A 21,840-nucleotide genomic window follows, 5' to 3' on the forward strand; every position below is an offset into this window, starting at 1 on the left:
GAAGCTACACTGATTTATACAAGCTGTGGATCTGGCCTGTGAATTTTATTTTTGACAGTAAACACTATTACAGCACAGTCAGGACTTTCTACAGGCATTCTTCATGCTATAGAGCACTGGCTCAGCATCCATAACTGTAATTTTGTGTTGAATGACCTGATCTTCATGCACTGAATTGAAATGGAAACTTCCCATTAAAAGAAAATTCCGACATAGCAAAATTCAGCGTGCATTCAGAAAAGAGAACTTTTTTCTCGGGGGGGTGAAGAGTCAGGTCACTTTAGTTGAAGTATGGATCTTTGAATTTCATTCGTGTTATTGATGATGGTGCCACCATGTAATGGGCAGAGTGGCATGGCCAACGACCTTCATAAGGCACAAGGTCTTCAGAAGGCCGCTCCCTGGGATAGATTTACTAGTTTATACTAATGTATGAGAGAAATGAAAAACTGAATGCCCAAACTAATCAGTAGTGATCCCTTTGGAGATTGTGTCCAGCTATGGACCTTGCATCCACAATATATGGAGAGAAATTGAGTGAAAGTGGTTTTGTTGCAAATTGAATCAGCCATTATTCCTTGCAGTCTGCAAGGAAGGTGGAGCAAACCCATGTCCAAAATCCTTGAATCAATAGTCTGAGAATCAGAATTTCAAGAAGAGGACAGTAGTAGCCCTATGCCAACTTTCAGGTGTACTGTCTGCTGTGTCTGCATTGTCTGCTCAGCAATCACTAATGAAATTATTCCTCTCACTTCCCAGTATGTTCTTACTTTGCCTTTCAGTAAAAATTGGGAGATAAAGAATAGCAGTGAAGAGCAATTGAATATGGTCTAGTAAGTGCCTTTCTCACTCTTAAGTACTGCTTGTTAAATTTCATTTTGAAAAATGAAGCTGCACTTAGTATAAATGTGAGGGATCCTGGTGAGAACAAAAGCACCCCAAACCATTAAAAGAAAAAAATCTGTTCTTTTTGCTGCTGTATAATTTTGAAATGACTTAGCAATTTGTAATAAAAGAAAAAAAAAATTGCTGACAAATTGGACACCAGACTGCAGGTAAACGAAATTTTAAAAGGAGAATTTAGTACTCTTTAAGAAGGAAAAATGAAGTTTTTAAGTTCCTGGCAGACCCTTAATTAAATTGAAAGGTGTCTTGCTATGCTACTTCTATACATTAAGGAGAAACTAGTAAGGCTGTTTTGCTGACTGCAGTATACTGCAGTCTTGCAGGTTACATTGCTGGGCTGCTTTGTGGAGCAGCAGCAAACTCTCCCCCCTTAAACAGCTGTAAAGAATTATGGTAAGATTATAATACAGCTTTGCTCTCCTGTTCTTGTGGTTACCTGTAGAGACGACCTTAAATCCCAGTATTTGCTACTGAGCATTAATTTGTTACCTGTTTTAAGTAAGAAAAGAAGCAGCCGTTGCTGAAGGCAGTCTAAACAGCAGATACTGGATGTTTATAGATCCCACCAAATGATGGCTACTCTCTTGCAGTATTTGTCTTCACTTTTAAGCAGAGGTAAGATAATTCATGGCTAACTCTTTCCCAAGTAATCTCTCATGCCCTGGCTCGCTAAAGACAAATGTCAGGGGTAAGAGAGACTGCCTAGCACATGCTCCTGCAGATACTGATAGACAGATTATCAGTATGCATATGTTACTGTTGACTAAAGGGTGTGGAGTACTAGTCTGCTCACATTGGATACCTAGCTTTCTGTCTGTCCTGAAAAAGATCCCTTGTATCTGCTGGATGAGACAGACAGTTGCAAGAAGCTTTTTAGCAATTCCGTAAAAGCAGATTGTTCTTCCAAGCTAATCCTATGGTACAGCTCGAGTGCTGTTCTGACAGAAATACTGTTCTCTAACATGACACAAGTGAACGAGAAATCCACTCCACTTGGAGTCAAGCCTTCTTTTGAAAATGCACTTTCCAAAACAGTAGGGAAGTTTACCCTAGCTGAGGTTGAATGTCAAATTTGAGCACAGATATTTACCCCACATTTCTAAAGTTTGCCTTCGAGTTCAGTTGAAGATAGCGGTCTTCGGTATTTCTTGATATAACATGGTAAACTATTAAAAACCTGCTATGTCTCTCTCCAGAAATAGCTAGCTTTCAGTGGAGAATAAGGTAATTCTGATATATATGTATATATATGTTGTTTGTCAATGTAGGATTTAAAGCTCACAGGGAAACTTCTAGATAAAAGTCAGTATATAACTGTAAGCTATTACCATCTATTAGTCAATGTAAAACCTAAATCCCATGTACACCAGACATAACACATTATAAAGGTTGGAGATAAGGACCTCTCTTCGTTCATTGTGGGGAATGTCTGCTGTTTTTATTTCATAGCTACCATTGCAACCCTATATTTCATGGTACTTAGGGAAAAAAAGAGAAAAAGAAAGGAGATAACTTATTATTTAGAAATAGGAAAGTTTATTTTTTAAGAACTAAACCTAAATCCGTTCTTAATGTACTCTTACCATTCTTTCAGCATTTCAGCAATTAGAAGAGAGATCTTCTTTATTACACAGTTAAAACAAAAGCATTTGTCTTACCTTTATCATTTGAAGTCTATTTTATAAAAGCTGCATTTTCAGAGCAATTGGCTATCTGAACCTCCTGATATTCCTCAAGAATGAATCAGTCGAGTTGAGAGGGTAACAAGGATCACTAACTTCAGCTGGAATAAAAATCATTCTGGTTTCATTGACTTGAATAGAGCAATGCCATTTTATCCCATCTGAGAACTAGACTAAATTTGGCCGATTACTGTAGAATTACAGAAAAAAAGATTGCCTTTACACTTCTGGAATGGAAAGAGTTATAAAGAAAAGAAGCCACAGGAATGTGCTATGTATTTAACTTTTTTTCCCCCCATCCTCAGAGCCATAGAGAAACTCACATATAAAAAAAAATGGTTTTTTTTCCATCATCCCCTCCCTGATAGTGATAGCTTAGGTTTAGATCTATGGCTGCAGTATTAGAGGAAGTTCTTAAATCTGTGCATGCTCCCTATCTCTGATACCCAGCAGCTCTCCTGCCTTCCATGAAATCCTTCTGAGATTTAGATCCCAGTCCAGAAATCACGTCTAGTAAAGGAGATCTCTGTGCTTCTGTGTGAAGAATGTGAGACATCACTCCCTGTAGTCTTCGCTGGTTCTAGCTGCTGTTGTTACATCTTGTCGCTTCCTGAGGTTTCTTAAGTATTGAGCATATGGACAGCAATATAAGTAAAGAAATGAAGGTGTTTTTCCCAAGACGCTTGAACCCAGGTTTTAAAATCATTCTTGCAGATCAAGGGCAGACGTTGACAGCCAATTACTTGGTAATAGTTGCCATTAGGCATGCTTGCACAAGTGGATATAGCTAGAAATATCAGGCAAATAGCAAAATCTACTCTACAATTAATTATGTAATCTTCCAGACTAAACGGTCCACTGTGTGATGTAGGTCTGTAAGGCAGAGCAGTGCTGGGGATATATATACTATACAACGTTGGTATTTAAATGCAACATTAGCACTTACATTTATCATTGTTCTTAGCTGCCCACAACCACATGGAACTGGTGTGAAATACCCTGGTAAGAGAGTGCCTGATGATGCCAAAAGTCTTCAGATGCATACTTCATGGGAGGGCTGCGTTATCAATGTATTTGTCCACTTGAAGTGCTTACATGGCCCCTCGCTAATGACTGCCTGAAAATATTTAACGTACTTGTCCTCATGCATCATTCTGGAGTAGAGAGTATAGATAAGAATCCAGGAAATAGTTCTCAGCCAGAGAGATCTGGACGCATTAGCACTTCTGTCATTCAACTATATTTTTGATGTCCTCAGGCTGGAGCAAGAGTTAGAATTTAAAAATTTAGAAAATATTTTCCTGATAGGAAACAAATAGTTTTTTTTAGAAGTAGTGGTGAACTATATTTCACAAAGTGTATTAGGCATACCTATGCATGCATAAATACATGTATTTGAATGCAAGCTTCATTGGTTGCTCTGTGTTTTGATACTGTCTTTAACTATATGACCAGATCATATTTTTCCCGTAGTAACTCTGTGTCTTTCAATGTACAGAATGAAAAAAACAACCTGAATTCAGTACTTGGGTTTTTATCAGTAACATTCTCCTTTTTTTGTAACTATTTGTTACCATAAGGTATGACAGCTGCTTTAAAGCTGCGTTGATTGTGTCCAACTTTCAGTGACTATACCGTAGGTATATCCCTAGCATGGAACATTTCATCTGTAAATGGTTAAAACTCTACAAAGTTGTAAGAAATTGAAAACAGCCTTTCACAATGGCAGATGTTGGACATCCTTAATAATAGGTGGTATTGCTGCTGTCTGTGATAAATATATTTGTATTGCTATACAAGTCAGCATAGTAATGGAAAACTTTACTGTGAACAGGCATTTTTATATCCTTGAATAACGTCAGCTATCAAATTTATTCTACTTTGGACAGATAATTTTAAAATTTGTTTTGAACCTTGGATTCACTCTCTTGCTATACATTTTTAAAGTAGCAGAGTAATTTCTTGGAATCTTTTAAGAATCCAATACATTAATATCCTGACATTTTAAAATATTACATGGCTTTTGTTTCATAGCACACTTTCACATACATGAACTCTGTCTTTTTATCTGTCTTAGTTACTACTTTTCCTTTTACGTTATGTGACAATTTTAATTAAACGAAAATTAAATTTCCATCTCCCTGAAAACTATCCTAAAGAAAAGGCATCAAAGCCCTAGTGCTTACATCAGCAATAATCTGCAGCTGGCTCTGTATAGCAAGCTCTTATTGACATATGAGATGGAGTCCTGACTCCACTGAAATCGAAGGCAAAACTCCCATTGGTTTCTGTAGGAGTCAGTTTTTACCCACGATTTTCTCTCATGGATCTAGTTAAAAATGGAAGTCTGTGGTGGGCTCATGAACATAGAATAGTGTGTCCAGGGTCTGAATAGCTAACAAGCAGGCAGCACTGCTGATACTGGACGTTGTATCCTGTTGGTTAACTTGAAGCAGATAAACAGAACTGAAGTGCTCTTCAGTGAAACTAATCACTTGCTAAAGAAGAATATGCCAGCTTTCCTGGATCTGATATGAATTTCATATTGCTGTAATAATACTTTGAATTTGGCCAGTGGTTTCAATAAGCAGGCTATAAGCAGCCATAGAGAAGATATTCCGTCGCACAGATGTATATTCATCACTTTAAAAAAACATGTCTACGTGAAAATATGAAGTAATCTCTTATTTTTCTCTGTAACACTTATCACTGTAAACTTTCAGAGAGGAAAAGTCTTCTCTATCTTTATCATTTATGATTCTTGGATTTATAGATGGTCTGGACAGAAAGAGAATAACTCATATAATTTACTACTGTTTCTCGCAAACTCCTTTGGAGCCTTTGATTTTCACCAAACTGCATTCAAAGCTTTCTTTGTCAATGATAACTTTTCCAGGCAGATCTACATTATCAATTCTTGAATCACTGTCGTGGATGGAGTGAGAGAGAGATGCACTTCACGCGTAAGAGAGAATCAGCAATATGTTTACTGATGTAAGACAGTGAGTTGGCAAAGTTCGATGGTAAATGCAACAGTGGTTCAACAAGATTCGATGGCAAGGTACACTTGATTATTTACTGCATGGAGGACAGGGTCAGACAAACCTGTCAGGGAGACCCTCCCGTTGAGTCATGAGGTTCAGAAAGGACCCCCTTGCTTTCTAAACTCCTTCTCAGAGAGAAGTCTAGGTGTGGCTGGATCCCGTCCTAGTCCCAGACTTGGTCAGCGGTTTATGTCTAAAGGATTATATACGTGCAATCAATCCTTTATATCACTTAGCTAAGATTTCCAAGTTTAGCATGCTATTAGTCACTTACCGAGGATCTGATTCTGGCAAGGAATCTCTCAACCTCGAGGAGTAACTTTGAGAGGCATCTCTACCCAAGGGGAGATCCTGGCGTGCAGCCAGCTGCCCTGCAGGAGACCTCAAAGGGCTCTTGGGCTGCCCACTATTTATGGGGGTAAGATGATTGACTCGTAGTCATATTTACAAACCGACTGCCGACGTTAGTTTCTTCCGAATTTGGCTGGCGTCACACATTGATTAGCACTGTGGTTAGGTGGACGCATTGCCTATTGTGTTGTTATCTGCATCCATCAGATGCATTCATCACGGTCACCACAGGTGGGTATCGCTTGGGCAGGGTTAGGGAAAAAGTCAGGTCAGGGGCAGGGGGAGCACACGGTCACAATCAGTCTATATATTCTGCAAAGTTATGCACTATGTTTTGGATACCTCAGGAAAACACATTGGGATGGATGATACGGGATTGTGCTAGTGCCTCATTTCAGCACATATAGAAACAGAATGCTCCAGTATTAACAAGTTACTTCAGAAGTAATTTAACATTTGAATAAAATTTAAAAAGTTAAAGTAAAAATACATAATTACTTTTGTTTGCAATGTTCAAAGTAGACGACACAGTTATAAAATTTGACTTAGTTATTTCTCGTTGGTTTTGCTTCCAGTGCTTGACTAAGCTGTCAAGGGAAAGGATGTTTTTTACCTGTCAAGGTAAAATTCAAATGTAGTCTTGAAGTAAGACAGTGAGTTTACTGCCTTTTTTTTTACTCAGTTTACTATACATATATACATGTGTGGCATTATGACTATGCTTTATACAAACATATTCAGGGGTTAATGCACTTATTGGAATTTAGTAATTAAAACATTAGTAATTGGTAGAGTGAAACTGGTTTTGGAGCATGCTATCTTTCAAAAGTACTGTGGTCCATGAAACATCATCAGTCCTTTACTAAGTCAGAAACAGATGCTTGTGGCAGAAGGACTGACACTTGAGAGGATATGGTTATTGCAAATGGGAAAGGTGGAGTTCATGTTATCCCGGACTGGTGCAGCGGTGCCAGAAGATATTTTGCCTAGTTGCTGTGAAACAGTTATGAACCTCCTAACTATTACCCTCTTCCCTTCTTCAGCTAGTGAGGATAGTTCCCTGAATGTGAACTGTTGTTCTTTTTCAAGTGATTTACATCTTCCTAGTTGCATAGCCCCAAATGGTAATGAATTTGAAACGTCACACTTTGTCACTTGTGCAGTTCTATGGCAGGAATTTTCTTTCAGTTTGTTTTAAACATTTATATTTAAAAATCAGTTCAGGGCTTGCCAAGCCCCTGTCTGACATGAGGCTTATACGAAAGCTTTCCTGTGGCCAAGGATCAGAAGATCATAGCACATATATTGGAGAGCCTTGCCAAGAGGAAGCTTTGAGAACAGTGCACAGGGAAAAGGTGACAGTAGGTCCCCCGGAGCCCCTGCCCATTCCCATTGCAGGAGGGATTGGACTGGGTCCCAGGTGATCCATACCAGTGTCTGTGGCCTGTTCTTTGGGTAGAAGAGAGGAACACTTCTCATGAGATGTCCAATGCGTTTCAGGAAGGAATAGCATAGCAAACTTCATAAACCGTAATTTCAAACTCACAATGTATTTCTTCAAACTTGCCGTCTATAGTATCAGCAGCTTGCGGCAGATACTTGATAATACCTACTAAACCAGAACAGCATCTGAATACAGTCCTGTAGGAGAAGGAGTGAGAGAAAGAATACGCAGATGAAATGACAAATTTAGGATACTTAATGCATTTCTGGAAGGTGTACAAATACTATGATAAGAAGAGTAATACAGGAATCTGTAGAATAGGATAGAACACTGTCTAATATTTAATCAAATTTAGTTTTGAATGTCATGGCATGTTGGTCTTCTAAAACTTGATGATCACACCCTTCAGTACATACATAAAGTCCACATTCTGGTGGAAATGTCATTCAGGAGTTCTGGGTCCCTGACCTGCCTCTGCTGCTGACACCTTTCGTTATAGCATATCCACCGGGACTCTTGTGGACTGCTGTGAGCAAGAGTCATCCATGCTCCACTCAGATGCAGACCCTGTCTTTGTGCTCGTAGGGCCAGGCTGGAGCAGTGCTGTGAGGCACATTACCTTGGGGTCAGCAGCAAGCTAACCATTGCTGCGTGGCTATCATTTGGAGCTACACGCCTTCCATCCAGTCAGCATGGAGAGTGAAGCTCATGTTTGCAAAGTATCACGTAGACACATGCTAAATTTTGCCAACTGATTTAATCCGTTATTGCCTCAGTTTCTTCAGCCGTAAACTAGAACAATATTACCTATCTCCTTTCCAGAGGCCTTGCGGGGATGTGTTTATGTTTGACATCTTATTAAGGCGATCCAATCAAGGGTAGATTGTTGCCAAAACACCCATTGTATGCAAAGGGCCCTGGGGCCCCTACGTTCATGCAACTCCCAACAACAGAAGTATCAGGTCAAAGTTTGTTGTTCAGATCCAGGAAAATACTTGTAAGTAGTTGTTATAGTCCCCCTGAGTCATCACATAGTTTCACTCTTAATTTTATTTCACTAGCTGCCTCCTAAATTGAATTGAAACATTTTCCCACTTGTAATATTTAAAGGTGTACAAATACTGTATGCAAGAGCACCTGTGACCTATTCATTGCCCAGCAGTGATAGATCTGGTAATAATGTGCTTGCTATTCTGGCTGTGCTGCACTTTGGTAACACCTAGGGTTTAATTGAAATACACCCTGACCTTGGTTTTGTTCATGAGGCATAGAATGGACATAATTACTATGAATCTACTGAGGGATATTACGGCAAAATGTCATATTACTAATTTTGGCTCTTCACACCCTTTTGGAAAAAAAAAAATCACAAATCTCAGTAAAAAACAATGTGCTGCAGTTTCATAGAAGTCCTAAACCAAATCATTTTCCAAAAAATTAACTTCTTGTATTTCTCTGTACCTATTTTTTCTCTCAAAACACTATCACAGTATGATAATTGCATTGCCCCTAACAGTTTCATATTCCTTCATAATTAAATAAACAGCTTGTAAATTGCAGACCACAAAATGCCTGTGTTCCACTCTTACCTTAAGGGGTTTCCATAGTTACCAAGGACAAGAAGTTTAACCATCATTTGCCAGACTCAAGGCTATTTGAAGTCTCAACTTTTTATCTCATGTCTCTTTTTCTCTTTGTCTCTTTGTTTATTAACAGAATGAGGGAGTAATTTGGACTCAGTTAGCCACTACAAATGCAATGATGCAAAATGGACTCCGGTGCTTTAGCGTATTATTACCTGGGTATGTTTCTCCCAGAAGGTATTTTAGAATAATGCATACTAGCAACATAGCCTATAGTTACCAAGGTTATGAAATACCTATCAAGCACTTCTCCAACTCAACATCAAATAATTCAGACCTTAAAAAAGGAAAACACCTTTCTTGACACAGCATTATGGCATAGAAGTATTTAAGTAGCTACCTATTTTAACTCATACCCCAAAAAGCATTGGTGCAGATTTTGCGTGGTTGCTTTCATCCCTCAGTCTCCTCTGTTTTACATATTACAAAATACGTTTGGAAAAACTGCACTTGTTAAGACACAAACTCGATTTTTTATGTCACTGAAATGAACAATCTTCTGATTTGCTAATCTCAAAATAATCTTAAAATCTTTCTAAATGACTTCAAATTTTACCAGAGCATCGCTGTTGCCAAAGTATATCCACAACTGCATTATATGTTCATCAAACTATAATATTTCTGTCTTCTGGTTAATATTATATACTAAGGTCAAGAGCTCATCAAGGCTCAAAGGATGATTTGTACGGGTAACAAAAATATTCAGCATTAGCACCTTCTGTAGACAAATGCACATATTGTAATTTAGGAAAGACTGTTTTGGGCTTTAAAAACTAGACTCCAATTTTCTAAGTTTAGGATGAAACTTTTTAAGGGCAAGTATATACTCTAACTGGCAATTTTTTTTGTTGCTCTTCATTGTACTGGCTACATTTGTATATGCATTCTTAGACTATGAGATGTTCTGATGTGACTTTTCCTACATCTGTTTTTATAGATTGTGAGTAGGGAGAAAATTTTGGAAGGAATCGGGGCTAACATCTCGGATTCCGTCAGCCTTGCACTTTTTTGCCTTTGCATCTTTTAAAAGACACAACATTTTAATATTTCATGTACTTAACCTGCAGATTTTTACCTGCTAGTTTGAAATCCTATAGTATGTTGTTGAAAAGGATGTTAATTTATACAATTTAATGCTTCCATGTAAAAAAATCGATAATATTCTACCAGATCAAAACTAGTTTGTTTGAAACGAAGTATCACTGTAGTACCTTTAAAGAGTTGTTGTCTTAAATCACTACTAGTCTGCTAAAAACAAAGAAATACTAGTGTTTCAAAATAATGACCCCAGTGTGACAGGAGTGAAAATTGCATTGTTTTGGAGCAGTGCTTTAGAACATCGTATAATTTTTTATTGAGGGTTGGTTTTATACTAACTTTGCTGTGGTTCACAGATGCCTTCCAAATGGGGATCTGTGATTTTGCTTTGATAATAAACCAAAAAGGGATTAAGAAAACATCCTTTCAATAGTTACAGATATATTGTGGTTTAATTGTTGCGCACTGAGGTATTTCTGGCATAAAATAGTGAAATCCCAAAAGTGCTTGTATGACTTCCCCTTATATCATGGTTGGCACATGAGATGTAGTGACATGCTGCTGTAATGAAGATAATTTTGTTATCAGGGCTATTATAACATTTCTTCTGTATGGTTGCCTGTTTCCCCCTGCATAAATATCTGTCCAGAAAAATATAGAAGATGAAACAAACAAAGAAGGTTCAGAGAAACTGTGTTTTATCAACTGAATTAGTGAAGTGAGAACAGCAAAATGGGACTTGAATAACCCAAGGGATCAGTGATGAGGTAGAAAACCTTTTTACCTTTATGTAATTGGTTTGAATTGAGCCCAAGTCAATACAGAACAAAAGTTCCTAGTGTCTACATGGGGTCTCAAGAAAATGAATCCAAATTAACTTTGAAAAGGGACTAGCTAAACTACATTACGTTCTTTTATGGACACTCTTAATTGAAATTACAGTGGTCTTGATTCAATTTAGCTTAAATTAAATTCTAAATAAGAGTGTCCACACAAAGATTTCATGCAATATAATTAACCCACTTTAAAAGTTAATTCCAATTAAATTTCTAGAATGTTTCTGGGTGGACTAGTACCAAGCTGTATTGTGATGGCTTTTATGAAAGAATTTAAGTTAGTTCATTGTGAATAGTTCATAGATTGCTCCTATTCATGCCGCTGTGAGCAGTCTGAGCAGAGACATTAGGACTGTTTTGTCCTCTTCACCCTTTGGGTGACATCCAGGGAAAGGTCAATAAAGAAGCCAAATAATTCCTCTTAATAAAAATAAGTATGTCCTAAAGAAATATCCATTACATATTGTCTGATGTTTCCTATGATTTTTCCCATAAAATTAGCAAATGTTATGAGCTGTACTGAAGATACCAAGTGCAAATGACGCTTGGGAATAAAAGAATATTTATAAATAAAGGGACATACCAGACTGATTTAGTTTAAAACACTGTGAAATCTCTTAACTTCCAGCTAAAATGCAAATATTTTTGCCTGGACCAATGTGACCTAAAATTCTCATTTTTAAAATGTCTGGTTCATGTTCATTTCTATTACCTGAAGTTAAGGAGAAAATTTTAAACCTGAGGAAGACATGAGAGAGGAAACATGAAATTATGCTGGAAAATGAGGGGTGTGAAATGAAGCTGTTTTCTGTATAACAAAATGAAAGAAAAGAAGAAAAAGGCAGACTGGATCAAACTCATCCTTGATTGAACTCCCCTGAAATCAATGGTGATTCAGGGGAAGGAAGATTGAATGTGTCCAATCACATTTCGGTCTTTCAGGTCAGTGTCTTAGTGATTCAGCTGAGTCTTAAAAGGCTTGCAGAAGAGAACCGGGAAGTATTTGTGGTACAGCAATATCCACTCTGCCTCCTACACTTACATGCTTCAAGGGGCCATAGAAAATCCCGACTATGTCCCAGAGCGAAACAGTGAAACGTGCAAAGAGGAGAATTATTTGCATTGTGAGTGTTTTGATTTATCTGGTCTCATGAGTAATCAGTTTGCGTTGCAGGGCTGCCTAGCTCGTCCTCTTTGGCCTCCATTGCATTTAACTAAAAATAAAATAAAAAACAAATAGATAAAAGCTGCTGGGCTTTGAAACCTCCCAGGTTTTTAGGCATTATTGCAATGGCTCCCTAAACTGTTGTTGAGACTTTTAAAGTCCTATAGCAGTGAAAAGGGAAAACTGATTTTTAAGAATGGAGGAAAAGATACACAGCTATATAGTGCCGTGATGGATTTCACTGTAAAACAGCCTGCTTAAAAAAATTCAAACACCCCAGACAGGAGCCAATCCACGAGAAAAATAAAAAATAAGATTAGGAAGAGAAAGATACGAGATCTACTGTAACCCAGTTTACTGATTTTGCATGATGATCATTGTGATGCTCTATTAAGAACATAGCATGTGTTCCTTTGTTGGTGGCAAAGACATTCAATGGAGAAAAAGAATGGTGTCATTGTAGTGTATATGGGCAGGGAACAGCATGAAAAGTGTTTGTACTTCTCTTGAACTGAAAGCTCTAGTCCTCAGGGGTTCAGCCAGGTGGAAAGGAATTTCAGGAGAGCAAAGGCAGGGAGGGAAGCAGGAGGGTACGGTGAGTGAATCCCTGGCAGTGTGGTTCCATCAGCCCAGCCCTTCACAGCCATATGGGGACGCGCATCTGAGGCTGCAGGAGCATTTGCAGAGCAGACGTTTGTAGAGGATTTCTGACCCCGGTGGAGCTCCCTGCCCACAGTTCAGTCTCTGTTCTGGGATGAGGGTTTACCCTCACGTGTTTCAGTATTTTGTGGAGCTAAAACAGATGGTGTGCTTGTCTCCTGGTATCTACACTGAAATTCCCTTGGCTTCCTCTGCTGGCATTGCTGCCAAAAGGGGATCAGTCTCAGGCCCTGAGAGCATTCAGAGTTCCTGAAAAGAGAGTCAAAAGAGCCACTTCTGCCTAAGGTCATCCTGGGATTTAGACTTATTTTTATTGCTGTACTCCATGCTCTGTTCCTTACAGAAACTACTTTCAATTCTCTGGTGCTGATACTACCGGAAGAGACTTCCCAGCATAATTAGCTGCCTGACGCACCTAGCTCCTCTTCATATGTTTGGAAATCTGCCATTTAATTTGCAACTGTAGAGTGGCTTGTTTACTAAAAAATGCAGATATCTTTGCAAAGGGTTTTTCTCTCAAAAACCTCTTTAAAAGGGTGTGATGTACAACAGCATACATAACTGTGCTATATAAAGTGAAGCAAAGGTGCATTTTCTGAATGCATCCACATGTTTGTCAACTTGAAAAAAGTTGTAAAAAGTGATCTGAATGCTCCTCATCCTGAAATTTTCTGGCACATGGCTGAGGGAGAGTTGTGATGATTTAACTGTGCTTTACTTGAGATCTAACTGTGGTGATTTAATTTTGCTGTGATAGTTTAATCACCTGATATCTGATCGATTCTGTCTATATTTTCAATGCAGTCACGTATAGCATCACGTCTCATTTTTTAATGGCAGATGCACAGCACCAACCAAAGTGTGTTAGATCATACTGTAAAGCATATATTGGGATAAAACCACGGCCCTTGCACCGCACTGCTCCACTGCTGAGGCAGTTATTCATAGACCCACAGACCAGACAGAAAGCTAAGTATGAGTTGCCAACAGCAACTAAACTGCCAATGATCCAGCTAAGGGTCACTGGAGCTTGGGAAAATATCTTTGCCACCTGCCATACCTCATTAGGAGGATCTTTGGTGTAGAAGTTCTCTTTTGTAATCAAAGCCCACCGTTACAGGAAAATCCTTTGGAGATCAGAGTGCATATAGTCACTTTCTCCTGGTAAAATAACAGAGAGAGATCAAAGCACATCAGGCCTAGGACCTAATTACAAAAAAAATAGAGAAACGATTTGTGGGTTCCATTACAATGCCCATGAGGAAGACATCTCTGCATACACGTTTGGCAAAGTTACCTCTCATTAGCATAACCACTGCATCCTTCAAGCTGTCCCTAAGGAAAGCTGCACTGTGCACATCTGCAGAGGTAGATTAGCTTTGTCATTCCTTGCTTCATCTTCTGCATTGGATCTTAAGAGGGCAAGGCTTTTCCCTCAAAGGAAAATGTGTAATACGTTGAGACTAAGTAAGTATCAGATAAGCTAAGAGAGGAGAACGTGCATATCAAATGCCAATTTGAAAAAAGTTTTTTGAGTTCTGTGGAAATAGAAAACAAAACAAATAACTCTCCATATATGTATATGTATGTCTCCATGGCCATAAAGAGAATATACATTACTGTACTAAAATGACAGATGATATATGCTTTGGTAATTAGAGCAATGCCACAGACAGACTTAAGGTCATGTTTGGAAACACATTTAATAATTGTACAGTGTCTGGGGAACTGACTGTGCAGTAAGGAAATTCTTAGCATTTTAAACTACATTTTAAATCTATACAGCAGAGGGCACTAGTGTTATTGAATAGACCATAGAGTTGATATTTGGTACTAGAAAATTGACGGAAAAAAAAAAGTGGCTTAGAAGACAAAGAGTTGTCAACAAAGACTAAAGAAGCTAGTTGATGGTCTGTGTTCCATGCATGGATTTATAAAGCTAAACCTTCATGTGTCTCTAGCATAATAGACAGATATTGAATAACAAATTACTCTAGTACAGAGTTCCAGATGGATCTTTATGTAAAGCCCATTAAAATATTTCCATAATATTCTTCGAGGCTTTAAATGAATTTTCCAGTGTGTTTTTGTGTTGGCTAGTTTTTTCCAGGGTATTTCTAGGGTATGATTTAAAATTACCCTGATGTGAAATGACTGCACCAAAACTTCCTGAATACTGAAGCTCTGAGCTGTGGAAAACCACCAGTGTAAAAGAAAGGACCTTTTTAATACATTCCTACTGCCATTAGGAATCTCACTGCAGCATGTTAGCCTCATGCAAAGCTCACCGGTTGGAAGTGAGGACTTGCAAGGCTTTGCCTAGCATATTTTCTGCTGGTCATGGTGGCTTTTTTGAATCATCAGCTCCCCTGTACTTTAGCAGCACCAAGCCCAGTTAGTGTGATCTTATGCTAAATACTGGATTTTTCTTCCTGTATTAAAAAAGAAGAGGGAAAAAAGTTTAGTAATGTAAATAAATCCAAAGTTAAATCAAATGGTGGCTACAAAAGCTAAGATTTGCTCTCACTGCCTCCCAGAAAATGTTCCAGAGGAATGGCAATATAGATCTTCTGTACTTATATGTTAAACAAGATACAGCTTAGACACAGGAAAATCACACACACCAACACATATGTAAACATATTTAGAACTTTCCATCCACATCTCACAAAATGGTGATTCTGTCCTCAAAATTATACACTCAGAGCAGCTAATGAGTAGTCAGTGACCAAGCTCATATTTGAAGTATACACAGATTTGAATTTTGCAGAAACCTGAGGGTTGCAGATTTCCCTGAGGGTCTTTGATAAATCGTAGTTCTGAAGTATATGTTTGATTGAGACATTCCTAGCACAGGACTGGGGAAAAAGGTAAATGTAAAAGCCACGGACAATTTTGACCTTCAACACAAGGAAAGAGGTGTTCTATGTGACCGATTCATTGTTTGAGTCAATAACCAAAAATGGGAGGAATATAGGGAATTTATTTTAAGATGATAAAACAAAAGCATTTCTTTTAAAAACCTTTTTGCAACTGCGAAAAGGAAACATTTCATTTTGGGTTGAATAATTTTTGCTAATCAGTCTCATAACTGGATAATTTATTTGTTATAATGAAGTACTGTATTCAAGTAAAATGTTTTTATCTTTTTTTTTTAACCCATGGAGCATATGTGTAGTGATGGAAAGGAAAGATTTACTGGATAAAGGAGAAGGTGAAGGGAATGGTGGGAGATACCATCAGGCGCAAGAAGTCGGAACAGGAGGGAAGTGCCTTGGAGTGCTTTCAGCATGGTTTGGCATCATCAGCTTTATGGAGGCTGGCAAAGAAGCATCTGGAGGGAGTTTATGCACACACTGGCTGATGTTGAGGGCACTTGCTCTCCCATGACCTTTCTTATTTTTCGTATACTTTCTTGTTCTACAAATCCCATCGTTTTCCTGGTCCTTCAGGGTAGCCAGGATACCAGAATGAGAGCAGAAAGTAGCAAAAAGAAAGGTAGAGAAACCATATGGCATCTTGCAAAGCTGGCCTTTAATAGGGAATGGGTCTGAGATAGAACACAGAAGATTCCTGTATCTCTACAAGCCTCACGTGCTCCCAGTGCCACACCAGCCATACAAGGATAACTGGCAGCTCTGAAGCGGGACGTAGCGGGCTGAGTTCTCATCTCGGTTCCAGTGAAGACAATAACATTGCACCAGTGCAATGGTGAAATGATTGGTTGGGTGTGTTTCTGTATCTGTTGTATTACTTGTTAATGGAATTCATTATTCAGTCAAAGCCCTTAGGGGATAAGTTTTAGAAGAATTTAAAAAATGAGAAAGGAAAGAAAAGGCAAATCTACTGAATTAAAAAAAAAACAACTCGCGACAAACAAAAATGCTAATACAATCACATTGACTATCACAGAGGATGGTTAATTACTGTTCAACAGCAAAATTCATGGATCACAGATCTTAACTAAGGAGCCTGAAATTGATATTAGAGTCATTGATATAATTCTTTTGACTACAACGGGCAGATTCTTCTCATGTCAGTGTAAGAAAGATGGGAACCAGGTTCTTTTCACCCCCTTTTTGCAGATAGTTTTACTACAGTTGGAATTTTGATGTAAGGGAACTTGAGTTTTAGTGATTAGTTTGAGAGTGTTTCTCCATATATTGTGTTCAGCACCTCTGAAGAGATAAGTGACCTTGTAAGCCTGCAGTAAAAGGGAAGGTGTGTACGGCAGCCACCCCACATGTAGTCTAGGACATTATCCTAAACCCATGCAACTGATGTTCAGCAGCGCAGCTGTTGGCAGAGGGAAGCGATGGAGAGGTGGGAGCAGTAACATCCAACACTACAGCCAGAGGGTCCTCGGAGTCACATGACAGAAGTGTAAGCCACCGAGAGAGAAGTTGAGTGACTTGCTCAAGGTTGCAAAACACATTAGTTCCATGAATCTTTCATAACAAGAATGATGTTTTATAAATAGCACTTACAGAGCAGATCAAACAAACAGATACAGCCCAGATTCCAATTCCTATTCACAGGTTTTTAACCATTATATTGGCTTTCTCTGCAGTAAATTATTAAAAGCGAGATGAGAACACTTGCTAGCTCTGAACCATTATAACAAGTTTTTAAAAAATGCAGAAATGAATTCTCAAAACCACATTGTCTGAATATATAATTAGAAAAAAAGTCTTTCATTAAATGAATTGCTATGAGATGCAAGTTAATATATTTTTTCATGGGTTTTTTTTTTAAAGAAAGATAGCTTTTTTTACACAAAATGAAACAATTCGGAGCCTGGAGTGGAAAACCGTTGCCTTATAGTATTTTGTTTTACTGAATACATGTATTATGCATCTGGGTGCTCTAGGTTATAAATATGCTTTAAGCTTGCTGTAATTTATAAGACTTCACTTTTGGCTGATTTATAGGAAATTTCATTAATCTCTACAGCAGAGGGACCTTGCACTGAGCAGCAGATTGAAAATGAACTGAGGGCTGGGGGCTTTAAGAACTACCACAAATGAATCAGTACTGAAATTCTTAAAATGGTAATGATCATTTGTAGTGTAAAGGTCTTTTTTCCCCTTACAGTAAGATCTGTAGGATTTTTTTAGAAGTGCCAATGAAACTGCCAACCCTGAAGCTACAGAGATATTTTTCAACATTTAAATGGCTATTCTTATTTCTGTGTTCAGCACACATTTGCTAATGAGTGTTTCTCTGCTGCTGGTGCCAAACAAAAGAATTGAGAAGGAAATATCATGAAATTGGATGATGCTGTTTAACGGTAGGGAAGAATTGATGCTCAGCATGTTTCTTTTGAATTTCTTTTTTTTAAATTTGAAACAGGCAAGCTCTTGCCCTGACATTTGCATGACCTGCTATATTCAGTATTAAAGGCTTTACTTCTAGTTAAACTCCGATGCAGGAATCACATTTGTATAAACAAAGATTTTCACCCATATAAAACAGGAGTCTCCACTTGCTCTTCATATTATCTGTTGTCTTGTCTTATAATGTGTCAAGAAGGTTAATACTTTGAATATTCTGATAATTCCTTTCTTACTAATTTTTGCCTTTTGAGGCCCTTGTCACTTCTTTCAACTCTCCCCCTGAGTTAGAACATTTCTTTTAGGTATCCACTGTGGTTGAACTTGTTATCTGACACCCAGCTACATGCGTTACACACTGGAATGAGCAGGCAAAGCTAGTGTCTGGCTTTTTCGCATCTCATTGCCAATTACAGATGACATACATTGCTGTACAGGAAACAAAATATTAGAATTTCTATAGCTATTCTCACTGCAGAGTTTCACGAAATTGGTAGAGTTGACTGAAAGGACTTGAGAAGTCTTTGTTTAGAGAGCACACTTAAATATTTGAGATTAATTTAATGTTCTCCTTCTCCCTTCTTTCTTTCTTTCAGGCTATTCAAACTCCAGAAGGACCAACACCAAATAAATTATGAATGTTGAACAAGATGACCTTACATCCACAGCAGATAATGATAGGTCCTAGGTTTAACAGGGCCCTATTTGACCCCCTGCTTGTGGTGCTGTTGGCTCTTCAGCTTCTTGTGGTGGCTGGTCTAGTGAGGGCTCAAACTTGCCCTTCTGTCTGCTCCTGCAGCAACCAGTTCAGTAAAGTGATTTGTGTACGGAAAAATCTGCGAGACGTGCCAGACGGCATCTCCACCAACACCCGGTTACTCAATCTCCATGAGAACCAGATCCAAATCATTAAAGTTAATAGCTTCAAGCATCTGAGGCACCTAGAAATCCTGCAGCTCAGCAGGAATCACATCAGAACAATTGAAATAGGGGCTTTCAATGGTCTGGCCAATCTCAACACTTTGGAACTCTTTGACAATCGTCTGACCACTATCCCAAATGGGGCTTTTGTATACCTGTCAAAACTGAAGGAACTGTGGTTGAGAAATAATCCCATTGAGAGCATCCCTTCTTATGCTTTTAACAGAATCCCTTCTCTCCGGAGGTTGGATTTGGGGGAATTGAAAAGGCTTTCATACATCTCAGAAGGTGCCTTTGAAGGTCTGTCCAACTTGAGGTATTTGAACCTTGCCATGTGCAATCTTCGAGAGATTCCTAACCTCACCCCACTTGTAAAACTGGATGAGTTAGATCTTTCTGGGAATCACCTGACTGCCATCCGGCCAGGTTCTTTCCAAGGGTTAATGCATCTTCAGAAATTGTGGATGATACAGTCCCAGATTCAAGTGATAGAAAGGAATGCTTTCGATAACCTTCAGTCACTTATAGAGATCAATCTGGCACACAACAATCTAACACTACTGCCTCATGACCTGTTCACGCCACTCCGCCTAGAAAGGATCCACTTGCATCACAATCCTTGGAACTGCAACTGTGATATCCTTTGGCTCAGCTGGTGGATTAAAGACAAGGCACCCTCCAATACTGCATGCTGCGCCCGTTGCCACACACCTCCCAGTTTAAAAGGAAGGTACATTGGTGAGCTGGACCTGAATTACTTCACGTGTTATGCTCCAGTCATAGTGGAGCCACCAGCAGACCTCAACGTCACAGAAGGCATGGCCGCAGAGATGAAGTGCCGGGCATCAACCTCCCTGACCTCTGTATCTTGGATTACTCCAAATGGATCTGTTATGACGCATGGGGCATACAGAGTTCGGATTGCTGTGCTCAGTGATGGCACATTAAATTTTACAAAGGTAACTGTGCAAGACACGGGTTTGTATACATGCATGGTGAGTAACTCTGTTGGGAATACCACAGCTTCTGCCACACTGAATGTGACTGCCCTGGATAACCCTGGTTACACGTACTTTTCAACCGTCACAGTAGAGACTGTGGAACCTTCTCAGGATGAGGCACAGACCACAGAACAGGTTGGGCCCACACCAGTTACCAACTGGGAGACCACTAACATGACAACCTCACTCACTCCACAGAGCACAAGATCAACAGAAAAAACGTTCACCATTCCTGTGACGGACGCAAACAATGGGATCCCGGGAATAGATGAGGTTATGAAGACTACCAAAATCATAATTGGTTGTTTTGTGGCTATCACTCTCATGGCTGCTGTGATGCTGGTAATTTTCTACAAAATGAGGAAACAGCATCACCGGCAGAACCATCATGCTCCAACACGGACTGTAGAGATCATTAATGTGGATGATGAGCTTACAGGTGACACACCCATAGAGAGTCACTTGCCCATGCCAGCAATAGAGCATGAGCACCTAAACCACTATAACTCTTATAAGTCTCCTTTCAACCACACAACAACAGTTAACACAATAAATTCAATACACAGTTCAGTGCATGAACCGTTATTGATCCGAATGAACTCAAAAGACAATGTACAAGAGACTCAAATCTGAAACATTTATGACATTATGGGGTGGGGGTGGGGACAACAAAAGATGGTTTATAAAACAAATGACACAAATGACTGGGCTAAATCTACTGTTTCAAAAAAGTGTCTTTACAAAGAAAAAGAAATTTATTTATTAAAAATTCTATTGTGATCTAAAGCAGACAAAATTATGTGTATTCCTCAGAACCTGTTTTTGCTGCACTTATTTACCCTCCTCGTTCCCTTTTTCCTCCCCAACCTACCCTGATTCCCATTTGCCATATTTTTCATAGGAGATCTTGATTCCCTAAAAGAACTGGTCTAGGAAATTTTGTAAGAATTCTGTTACACTTTGGGAATTTTTATGGTGAATTCTAGTGGTGAGATTCGGTCTATTTTGTCACTTTTTCTCTTTTTTTATTTTGTTTTCTCATGCCCTTTTTGAAATTATTCAATAGAGAATGGAATAATAACAGCAACTTTACAAGTGAGAAAAACAAACAAGCAAAACTTTTTTTTTTCCATGTAATGATTTGCTCTGTATTTACTGAAAGCACCATTCTGTGAAAAAATGGAAGAAAAAGTAAAAAAAAAACAACCCAAGAAATTAATTTACTTGTGAAAACCTATAAACCCCATGATCTTTTAAACAATTCTAGAACCAGAATTTGTAGTTCAAACGCTAAACTAAGATTATAAATAAAATATTGTTTTTTTCTGTACTTGGATATAGCTCATTTTTAGTGTGGCTTTAAACATCAAAAGTTTGTTAAAATTTTTATGATACTCTTCTGTGATGGTCCAAAACACAATCACTTTAAAGAGAATAATTAAACCATTTTGGATCATTACTGAAGAATAACATAGTTTTCATTTTAGTTTATGTAAGCAGCATACTGGCAAACAACGGTGTTTGACTTTTAATGAAAGATTAAGATCATTCCTTCTAGCGGTGGTTTCAGTTATCTCTATTATATCACAAGATGTATATCACAATGCCAGGAAAAGTTTTGCAAGAGGTTTCAGTTATCACTGAATCTATTAGACAAAGCAGAAAAGTTTGTTCTGTTTTTTATTATTTATAACTGTCAATAAGAAAATTCATATTTATATCAAAGCTAGCAGTTTCCAGTTCGGTTGTTCTGGTACTCCTAGACATAAATATGAAATATGTTTAGCTACCTACAATACCTATAATCAGAGGTGCA

General features: G+C 38.4%; 1 protein-coding gene across 1 annotated transcript in view; it reads left to right on the plus strand.

Annotated features, from left to right (window-relative positions):
- LRRC4C (leucine rich repeat containing 4C) overlaps positions 1-21,353 on the plus strand; it is a 95,808-nt gene extending 74,455 nt beyond the window's left edge. The window contains exon 3 of the mRNA XM_075152364.1: positions 18,699-21,353. Coding sequence (XP_075008465.1) covers positions 18,741-20,657 — 1,917 coding nt within the window. The 5' untranslated portion in view covers positions 18,699-18,740 and the 3' untranslated portion in view covers positions 20,658-21,353. The remainder of the gene's footprint in view (positions 1-18,698) is intronic.
- The last annotated feature ends 487 nt before the right edge of the window (positions 21,354-21,840 follow it).

The sequence above is a fragment of the Calonectris borealis genome, chromosome 5 (genome assembly GCF_964195595.1).
Source record: "Calonectris borealis chromosome 5, bCalBor7.hap1.2, whole genome shotgun sequence".
Taxonomy (NCBI): domain Eukaryota; kingdom Metazoa; phylum Chordata; class Aves; order Procellariiformes; family Procellariidae; genus Calonectris; species Calonectris borealis.